The sequence below is a fragment of the Gossypium arboreum genome, chromosome 1 (assembly GCF_025698485.1).
Source record: "Gossypium arboreum isolate Shixiya-1 chromosome 1, ASM2569848v2, whole genome shotgun sequence".
NCBI lineage: Eukaryota > Viridiplantae > Streptophyta > Magnoliopsida > Malvales > Malvaceae > Gossypium > Gossypium arboreum.
In genome coordinates this window covers 123,074,959-123,085,765 of record NC_069070.1, presented here as the reverse complement: position 1 = coordinate 123,085,765, position 10,807 = coordinate 123,074,959, and the positions used below count along the sequence as shown (strand labels likewise).

The 10,807-nt window shown below is 31.7% G+C and overlaps 2 protein-coding genes across 2 annotated transcripts; both read right to left on the bottom strand.

Moving 5' to 3' along the window:
- Nucleotides 1–2,276: 2,276 nt before the first annotated feature.
- LOC108481318 (putative proline-rich receptor-like protein kinase PERK6) lies at nucleotides 2,277–7,142 on the bottom strand. The gene is made up of 8 exons (XM_053019601.1): nucleotides 7,124–7,142; nucleotides 6,552–7,010; nucleotides 5,994–6,080; nucleotides 5,754–5,824; nucleotides 5,593–5,669; nucleotides 4,199–4,343; nucleotides 3,675–3,836; nucleotides 2,277–2,779 (listed from the first exon to the last, which is right to left on the bottom strand). Exons 1-8 carry the CDS (start codon nucleotides 7,140–7,142, stop codon nucleotides 2,534–2,536), a joined length of 1,266 nt encoding a protein of 421 aa, XP_052875561.1. The 3' UTR covers nucleotides 2,277–2,533.
- An 864-nt stretch (nucleotides 7,143–8,006) lies between these two features.
- Nucleotides 8,007–9,055, bottom strand: LOC128279365 (proline-rich receptor-like protein kinase PERK8). The gene is made up of 2 exons (XM_053017941.1): nucleotides 8,947–9,055; nucleotides 8,007–8,854 (listed from the first exon to the last, which is right to left on the bottom strand). Exon 2 carries the CDS (start codon nucleotides 8,778–8,780, stop codon nucleotides 8,010–8,012), a length of 771 nt encoding a protein of 256 aa, XP_052873901.1. The 5' UTR covers nucleotides 8,781–8,854; nucleotides 8,947–9,055; the 3' UTR covers nucleotides 8,007–8,009.
- Nucleotides 9,056–10,807: the final 1,752 nt, after the last annotated feature.

The window sequence follows — 10,807 nt, the reverse complement described above, 5'->3', positions numbered from 1 at the left end:
TGATTTTGATAGGAAATGATATTTAGGACCTAATTGTGAAAAAGTTGTGAATTGAAGGTTGCTGTTGAAATTCAGAATATAAAAGGTTTTGAAATAGTTTATAATGATAAAATAAGTGTTAATTGAGAAAAATTAGTTCAATTGATGGGTGAATTGAGTAGGGACTAAATTGTGAAAACTGTAAATTTTGGGGTAAAAGTGCAATTTCGAAATTTGAACAGCATAAATTGTGAAGTGAAATAGAAATCAAATAAATGCTAATGAGTAGAAATATTTTATATTATAGATCAAGAATCCAAAGAAGAACGAGGAAAAGAAAAAGTTGCGGAATAGTCCCAAAATTTCAATATCTTCTACAAATTAGGCGGGTAAGTTCATATGGTTGAAATTAGATGTTTATTTGTAAATGATTGAAGTATATAATGTGTTATTATATACGAATTTGTTGTGGGATTGTGTAGATTTTGTTAATGAAAGAATAAATGTGGAAATGCAAATTAGGAAAAACGCAGGATCGAGTACGTTCGTATCGTGACGTGTGATGAATTGACGGATAAGACCATGGTTGTTCCATGGCAAAGTGTGAAATGTAGGTATGGTATCATCCATACTGAGTTGTGAAATGTAGGTATGGTATTATCCATATCTTGAAGTGTGAAATGTAGGTATGGTATTATCAAATCCATCTTGAGTTAAGAAATGTAGGTATGGCATTTCCCATCTTGAGTTGAAAATGTAGGTATGGTATTTCAATGAGGAAAACCATACTGAGTTGTGAATCGTGGCATTGAGCAACGACGTACTCAATTTCGTAAGCCGTTTCCTAATTTGATTATAAGAAATAAAGAGAAGTGATCCAAATGGAAGAGATTGAGTAGTTATTCTTGTTGAGCTCAACTATGTGAATTATTATAACAATGGTTGTGAATCGCAGGAAACTTTAGTAAATGTTTTGGTATTGTTTGGAAATATTATGTTTGGTAAGCATTACTTTTAACCTATGAACTTACTAAGCTTCAATAAGCTTACTTGTGTGTGTTTAATATTTTTATGTAGATTGACTTGAAGTGAAGTGGGTAGATCGGATCAACACAACAAAGCACACTATCCAGATCAATTCCGGTAGCTTTTGTTTTATGTTTGAAGATTTATATGGCATGTATAGAGTTTGAATGAATTGAAGTAAAGATGTTATAAACTAGTTAACAATATTTGTACTAAAATAGTTTTCGTAAGTAGCAGTAGTTTGACTTTGAAAAATCACTAAAAATAGTAGAAATGGAATTAAATAATGAATAAATTATGGAATCGAATCTCGATGAGTCTATTTTCATATGGAAGAAGCAAAACAGGTATATGAGCTATATTTTATGAGATGTTTAAATTTTTATGAAACAGGGCCAGAGCAATTTCTGGATCCCCTGTTCTGACTTTGAAATTCACCATAAATTTTACAAAGATAATTAGAAGTCATACTTTATATGTGCAGATTCCTTATTGAGTCTAGTTTTATTAGAGACAAACGGCATAGTCATTGAAGCTCTGTACAGAGAGATATCTGATTTGTAATACAAAAAGGTCAGAGTAGTCAAACCCTGAAACAGGGAGATTTTAAATAATAAACTGTACTAATTGGCTTGACCAAAATTCTAGAAAAAATTCGTAAGTAGATATATGAGTATAAATTCAGAGAAAATTTACGGATTTGGATTTCGAGTTTTATAACTCGAGATATGAATTATTTAGCAACTATGACACAGTTGGACAGCTTGTCTGGAAAGTGTGATATAAATTGTTTGAATTTGTTTAAGTGCTCAAATAAGTTTAGTAATGCCTCGTGCTCGACTCCAGCGACGGTCTCGGGTAAAGGGGGCGTTACATCGATACCTTCAAGTCAGTAGCTTGTTGACTTTTTATGCTCCAATAAATTAAAATATGTATCGTAACCTAGTTCCAAACTTGTATAAAATCAATTTAAACACCTTAGAACACTTTAGTATGGCTCAATTTTTTTTTTGATAAGTTAAAACACATTTGAAACATGTATTTGAGTACTTTGCAAGTCTTTGAAAATGTTTGATAAAACTTTCAACCGAATTTTCACTAAATGACTTATGAAATATAATATATAGAATTCAACTTAAATGTTGTTATATCAAAAGTTCAGGTTATCAACGTTAACAGAGTCGTAGGAATTCCCTACTAATGATATGTTTATATAGTAGTAATTTACTTCTGTCGTGGTGTGTGAGTTGTACCAAAAAAAAAAATTCAACAAGGACCACATTGCTCACTTTTTTTTTTCATTTTTCATGTCACTTCAAAAGACAACAATTCAATATATTTTCATTTTTCATGTCACTTCAAACCTATTTAATTTTTTACCTCTTTGCCTCAAAATTAAATGTACACGTACTTTTCTCAAAAAAGGAAAAAGATAAAATGTACAAAATCTAAATTTCTCACTTTTGTAATGGAGAAATTAATTGATTCTTATTCAACCTATAGTACAAGCACCCATCAAACCTCAAATTTACTTAAGGTCATCTTTAGCTTTGCTCGTAGTCTCACTTGAGTCACCACTAAATGAAGAAGGATTGAGATGGAAATGCTTCGTATCGTAATTATTGTTGCTTCCATATTCTTTGCTTTCTGAAGTGTATGAACTCGATTCATTGCTAGTGACGTCACTTTTGGAGTTGGAGGTTGAACTTTGGTTGAGATTTGGGGTTTCACTTAGGTCATCTAATGGAACACCATCTTCTAATGCACGTACAATCTAATTCAATAGATTTGATTCATTAGTATTACTTGTTTAGGTGTGCTTAGCCTTTCTTTTCAAAAGCACATTTCAAGCTTGTTGAAGGATTTTTTACTCGAGAAGTATAGCAAGTTTCATGTGCTCAAAAACGGCGGACCCTCAACAAGTCCAAAATTGTCCCCAATGGGAGTTTTGTTTCCCAACTATATCAAAAGGCCAAGTGCTTGAAGAAACAACGAGCAAGTGCGAAGGGAGAGGGCAAGCAAGGGCCCTACCCCTTTAAAATGGAAAATTATGCTTTTAGCCCTTGAAAACTTATAAAATTTTAAGTTAATAAATGGTAAAATTATAGTCCCCCAAAAATGATAAAATTTTATTTTATTTATTCTGAAAAGTATACAGATATATACCAATACAATGGTGAAATTACATTTTACCTCTCATATAGATACGCAACTCCTTATAAAATTTTTTGGGCTTTGCCCCTAGTAGCGAGTTCACAGAGCGATAGCGTTTTGTTAGGTGCTTAAGAAGGTGGATTATGCATGATATCCCATGGTTGAATTGTAACCCATGCCTTATAACTTATAGGGCAATTTTTAGGTGAGAATGCTACCATTTAGGCTAACTATAAGACATATGTTCGAGTCCAACTATGCGCAATCGTGCACGGTTAACCTTCTTAAACACTAGACAAGCACTCCAACTCTGTGAACTTGCCACCTCTTCAAGCACCAGGCATGTGTATTTTTCTAACTTTTATATAAAAATATAAAAGATAAAAACACTCTCATAATAATATGTTACTTTAGAAAAAATAATGCATTTTTAGTAATTTTTTAACATCTTTAAAACCTAGTTAATGAGTGAAACCAACTCAATTAAGCACTTAAAAAACAATATAGATAAATACCTGTCGCATTTTGGGTCGTTGTCTAGCAAAATGCCTAACACATGCACTGGCACATGAAACCATGGATGCCATCTCATGGATGACAAAATTGTTTCCTAGTCGTGGATCCACCAATTGACCAAAATTCCCATCCTCCATAGCTCTTGCACATAAGGGCCTAGCCTATTAATCCATATACAAACATATATGGATATTAAATAGTTTAGCCATTCACTATCAACATTTGGTGTTATATCAAAGATGTTAAAATTTAGGAAAATAAACATGATGCAACGAAAATTTGCTAATGTCAAATTCCAATTTGTGCATAGATAAAGGAACATGGTTGCAGACTGGTTAACAAGGAATTGTTCCTCAAATGCAGAGAGTTTAGTTAAGATAGAATTTCCTTCATTTCATGTTAAGAAATTACTTCTAGAAGATAAACTAGGAAATGACATTGTAAGAACAAATTGAAATAAGGCATTATGATGCTTTCTTTTCTTCTATAAAAAAAAAGATGTTAAAGTTTATATATTTCATACCCAATCTACTAAGCTTTCATCCATATTCAATGTGGGATTATAAGGCCGACGTCCGGTTATCAGCTCCAATAACACAATGCCAAAGGAGAAAACATCAGATTTGTTTGTCAGCTTACCACTTGATACATATTCAGGTGCTAAGTAACTGCATTTGTTTGATTATAATAAAGATCATATGAGGCTTTAAACAATTCAAAATCAAAGAATTTAAGGTGTGCTTGGTTGCATGAAAAAGTGAAAGGTTGAAAAGAAAAGAGTGAAAGTGAAAAGAAATAAATTTTCAGTGTGCTTAGTAGTAAAGAAAAGTAAGAAGAATGAAATGATGAAAGACTGACAAAATTTTCCAATTCTAAATGCATAAAAGCAAAAGTCTAATGATAAATTTCATCCCTTTGCTTTATGAAAATAGAGAAATTAGTCTCTTTACTTTTGTTTGTTGGAATTTAGTATTAGTATTTTACAAAAATTAAAAAGTAGTTCAATTATTGTTATAACACAAGAACCATAACTATTATTTTTTGCTAGTAGTTTGCATATAAATTGTTGAACCGTTGATTTTAAGATCAACGATTTGACAAGAAGGATTAATAGTGGTATCCAATTGGACTCACTTCTTAGTTTTTGTAAAATATGAAGATATGATTCTAACAAATTAAGTAGAGGGATGAAACTTATAATTACACCAAAAATAAATAATTCCAATTTGAAATTAGGGTTAATGCAATTTTTTAGGGCTTAAATTTGACTATTGTTCCCACATTGGAACGAATTTTTTTGTCCAAGATAGTCATTAAACTTGTCAATTATTTTCACGCTAGGGCTTGAACTAGACAGTTTTTTCTCACATTGGGGTCTAAACTTTTTTTTACTCAAGTTAGACCCTAAACTTGACAATTATTTCCACATTGGGGTCTAAACTTCCTTTTGGACCAACTTTTTCAAAGGAAATATTAGGGAATAACTTGAACCAAAAAAGAGTTCAATCCCTAATGTAATAACAATTGACAAGTTTAAGAACTAAATTGGACAAAAAAAGTTTCGGCCCCAATGTGGGAACAATTGCCAAGTTCAGGTACTACCTTCGATTAAAAAAAACTCAAGCCCTAATGTTGGAACAATTACCAAGTTAAGGCCCCAAATAGTGCATTAACCCTTGAAATTATAAGACAAGAGAAAATAAAAAAGATATAATGTGTGCAAATTTACACGACAATGTATTTTTTTGAAAATTTTATTTATTTCCTCCCTTTTCTTTTCTTTTTTTAACTTTACCAAGTAATTGATAAGAAAAATATAACTTTATTCACTTTAAAAGAATTTTTTTTTCTCTTTCAATTTTTCTAAATTTTAAAATTTTTTCACCCTATCAATCAATTTTAACCATTTTTGCTTACCCAAATGTTCCCATGACACGAGTAGAGACATGAGTATTACTATCTTGAGTAAGTTTAGCCAATCCAAAATCTGCTACCTGAATTACAATTCAAATATATATATTGAAAAAAATCTAAAATAAACACAATTTAATTAAATAATTTTGAAGTTATTGACATACCATGGCTTCAAAACAAAAATCAAGTAAGATGTTGGCAGATTTGATGTCTCTATGAATGATGCGAGGGTGGCCTGTTTCCTTAAATGGCATTAGAAAAAGAAATATGTAGAAATGTATTATGTGGATTCCAATGCACTTAAGTGTATAATATCCTCCACTTTAGATTGGAGGTTGTGGGTTATGTGTAATTTAGGTATTATATAAAAATAAACAATGTTATATAGGGGGAAAATTACTTACAATCTTCATGCAAGTATGAAAGACCTTTAGCTGCTCCAAGTGCAATTTTAAGCCTAGTAGGCCAGTCCATGGTTGGGAAACATTTCTCTATAGCCAAACAATTAATGATAGCATAAATAGGGTTATTATTATAATCCTATAAGTCTAATTACACCCTCAATCCTTGTATTTTTTAGATTTCTAAAATGTAGTCCCCTTATTTTAATTCTAGGAATTTAATCCCTTGTTTGATTAAAAATGAAACAAGTAGAGAAACTAAATCCATGGAATTAAAAGAAAAGGGACTAAAATTTAAAAGTTTGAAGAGTATAAGGATTGATCACATAATTAAACCAATCACATATTTCATATATAGTAAGCAATGTTGTTGAAAACCAACAAGCTATCAATATTAGTACTAGACTCATCCTAGTAAAGGCGAGAATATAAGTTCAAATCTTGAGAAGTGCATTTAACACTCCTAATCTGACATGGATTCATCTCAAATCTAATGTGACTCCAGATACTTTGTTTTACAGAAAAAAATTGATAAAAAAGTACCATTATCCCATTACATACCATGAAGGTGGAATTGAAGAGTTTTGTTTGGAAGAAACTCATAGACCAACATCTTTTTATCCCCAGCAATGGAAAACCCAACAAGAGAAACGAGGTGACGATGATGAATGCGGCTAATAATCTCAACTTCGGCTTGGAATTCACGTTGGCCTTGCCCGCTACTTGATTTCAAGCTCTTGACAGCCACTTCTCTTCCATTAGGTAAGACCCCTTTGTGAACAAACCCGAACCCACCTTGACCCAACAAGTTCTTCTGAGAGAACCCTTGAGTTGCAATGGCTAGCTCTTCATATGTGAAAGAGCACTTGTTGATCCCTAATGGTGATTGATATTTGGGTGTCAAATTTGGAGGTGATTCCTCTCGTGGTGACCCTCCTTTACCTACAATCCCACTTGGATTCACAGGTATATTAACACCATGCTCATTTGCTTCATTCCCAATTCCTTTTTCAGCATCACCTATACATATCAATCAAAATGCATGGCAATTTTCAAAAGAAAAGATTGATTAAACACTTTTTTTAACATTAATCTCATCATAGGTTCTTATCATATTCACTCTTTTTTTATACAATGCCCAGAACTAACCATAGCCCCTCCCCAACTCTTAAATAGGAGGATAATGCACTTCAGCTCACTCGAACCCACATCCTTCTGCACTGGCAGCAATACCGATGCAAACAACTTGAAGTATATGATTAAATTGTGCTTCTATTCCTTATATTCTTTGATGTTTAATCCCACTATTTTTAACTAGATAACTTAGTCTCATGCCGACTGAGTCCTAACTCGGTTAGCACCATTGATGTTACAACAACTTTGAGGTTGTGTGTTCAAGCGCGCTTAAACATATAATATCCTTCAATTTAGTTAGTTTAGGGTTTGAAGGTCTATGGGTAATTTAGAAAATGTATCAAAAATAATTTAAAATATGCTTTAAGTCCCTGTACTCTTCGTAAATTTAGAATTTAGTCCACGTGCTTATATATCCAAGAATTTAGTCCCTCTAGTTTTCAAATTTCAAAATTCAAGTTCTGTCGTTAACATCGTTAAAATTCTTTTTATTAAATTCTCCAGTGTGAAATTTTGAAATAAAAAAAATAATCGCTAGTAGCTATCTAACAAAAATTTGACATTGTAATACTTAAATTTAACAAAAGAATTTTAATTGTGTTAATAATTGAACATGAATTTTGAAATCCAAAAAGTAGGGGACTAAACTCATTAAAATATAAATAGAATGACTAAATTCTAAATGAACAAAAAGTACAAGGACTTGAAGTATATTTTAACGAAAACAATTAAAATAACACACATTCAAATTTAATTTAAGTTCATCAATAGTATAATCAATTAGACTTTAATTTTTAGATCAGATGATTAAAGAGACTAAATTCCTAAACTTAAAAACAGAGGAACCAAATTTTAAAAAATTCAAAGGGTAAAGAAACTCGAGAATTAAATCAAAATATATTTACCTTTTTGCACATGCTTTTCGAAGTCTTCTTTCCTTTTAGTGCGCATCGCATTGATGCACATTAAAATGAGACCAAGTAATAAACCAACACTAACTGGAACTCCTATTATAATTGGCAATGTAGATGAAAATGGCATATTAGATGATTTTGGTGTGTTTTCAATTTGATTAGTGGATGAGTTTGATGTTGGTGGTGGGGATGAAAGTATTGGGGTGGAAGAAGGATTCGGTAAGCTATTTTCAAGTGGCGAATTTGCTGGCAGTGGCGGCGGTGATGATGATAGTGATGATAATGATGGTGGTGATAATGGTGGTGGTGGTGATGGTGTAGGGCTTGTTACGGTGGTATTATTTTGATTGTTTCCATTGGTATTTGATGAGGGTTTCTGTAAAGGCGATGTTGATGATCTTGTTGATGATGATGAGGGTGATTTTGATGTCGATGTTGTCGATGATGTCCATGATGATGGTGATGATGGTGACGAGGACAAGGTCGAGTGTGATGACGATGATGTAGAAGACGATGTCGGTGGGAGCAAAGTGGGTGTCGAAGGTGGTGAAAAGGATGAAGTACTTGAATATGAAGGTGGTGAAGGTGAATTTGACTCTGCTGGGGGAGGCGGTGGCACCGAAGGTGGGTTTGGTGGCGAGGAAGCTGGAACTGGCGGTGGCGCAGTGGACTTATCCCCCACTGATGGAGGTGGTGATGAAACATGTGATGAAGATGTAGAACCTTTTGGGGAAGAAGCCATTTGGGGTATTTTTCACAAAGGTTTCCTTGAAAAACCGCTTCTTCTATCCTCCTAACAATCCCTTTTGGTGACCTCTACAATGAAATATACTACAAATTAGACATAAAATACTCTTTTACCAATAATCAACTATTTATTGTAATTTGCATTTAAAAAAATGACATACCATAAGACTAATTAGCCATGAAGAAGAATCCAATAAGAAAAATAAAAAAGCTTTAACTCAACAAATTAAAAAAGAAAATGGAAATAGCATACTTGTAAGAGAAGATAAAAGAGACAATGGAACAAATTTGGGTAATAATTTCCTTTTTTGTTTTGTTTTGTTTGGTTAGGCAAGCTCTTCCTAAACCATGAGTTTTCCTTTTTTTCTTTATCATTTCCTAAAATGGAGGGGAAACTCTTGGGGTTTCTAATTTTAAGATCAATTTTCCTTTTTTGCATTTTGTTTTAGGATATATATATATATATATATAGATTCTACTTAACTTACTTGTTCAAGTTGTGTCTAAATTGAAAACAAAATTATAATTTAAAGAGATGAATGACATTATTTGCAATAGTTAAAATCTTGAACCTTCGAATGTTTAGATTAAAGTCTCATTATGTGAAAAATTATGTGCGAACTAATTAGTTAGTTGAGTTAAATTATGGTCAAAGTTTACTAAGAGTTCCTGTACTATTAAGTAAAGTTCTTTTTAGTCCCTCTATTTAAATTTACTTTAGATTAGTCATTGTATATAAAAAATTTGTTCAAATCATGATAACGTTACAGTTTGTTAATAATTTGGACAAAATATAGCATACCCAACAAATTTATCTATTATCTGACCCATAAAAAAATCCAACCATCCCCCAAAAGCGTCCATATCACGTGGTTGGAAAATACATAGATTTTTTTTTTGGTGGGGGGATGGTTGGGTTTTTATGGGTCAAGTGGATCATATCAGTTGGATATGATATATTTTGTCTAAATTATCAATAATTTATTAGCAAATTGTAATGGTGTCATGATTTAAATGAAATTCTAATGTACAATGATTAATTTGTTGCATTTTTTAGTAGATGGACTAAAATGAACTTTACATAATAGTATAGGGAAGAAAGTAGATTTTGACCATTAAATTATTTGCTTCAGTGATTGTAATGATTAATTCTTATGGAAATTATTGATAAAGCTGAATCTTAGTTTTATAATTTTATATTGCTTATTTTTGTGTAGGATGTAAATGAGAAGGCTGTGTTTGCAAGATATTGAGTTTTAATTCCCAAAAGAAAAAAGAAATGGTTTCAATCAATTTCGAGTCAAATTTGAGTAACTTTAACTATCGAGTAAAATGAATTTGAGTATTCTTATGCTCAACATAAGTAGGGATGAAACCATAAATTTTATTATAGGGTAGAATTGAATTATAAATTATTGAGAGGTCAAAATATATTTTTATCATGTATTAATTTAAGCTTTAATCAATTTTGAAGGACCAAACATAATTTTTTAAACTTAGGGGGCAAAGTGTAATATTGGCATTTTCAATTTTGTAGATCTAGCCTATGAACTCACAAGGCTTTTTGCAAAACAGCTCAAATGGTAGCATCCTCTATGTAAAATGACTTATATGTCACAACTTTTTTGCTCAAGTCTAGAGTTGTTCATGGGCCAGGTTGGGTCAAATTTTAACAAAAATTAAGACTCGATTGATATGTTTGGGATCGACTCGAAAAATAGGATTAAAACTTTGCTCAATCCAACCTAGAATATAGATGCTAAACCCAGATCCGGCCCATTTTACTTTTTTTTAAATTCTTTTATTATATAAAACAAATTTAAAAATATAATATATTAAATACACTAAAAACATTAAAATAAATGTTTTCCAACAAATTGAAAATATATTAAAAACATTGAAACAAATGTTTCCTAACAAATTTTAAAAAGACATGTATCCAAGCCAGGTCTAGCTTGAGCAAAAAAAGCTTATTTTGAGTCCCATATTTTTGTCCCAGCATATGTTTTTGTCCAAATCCTT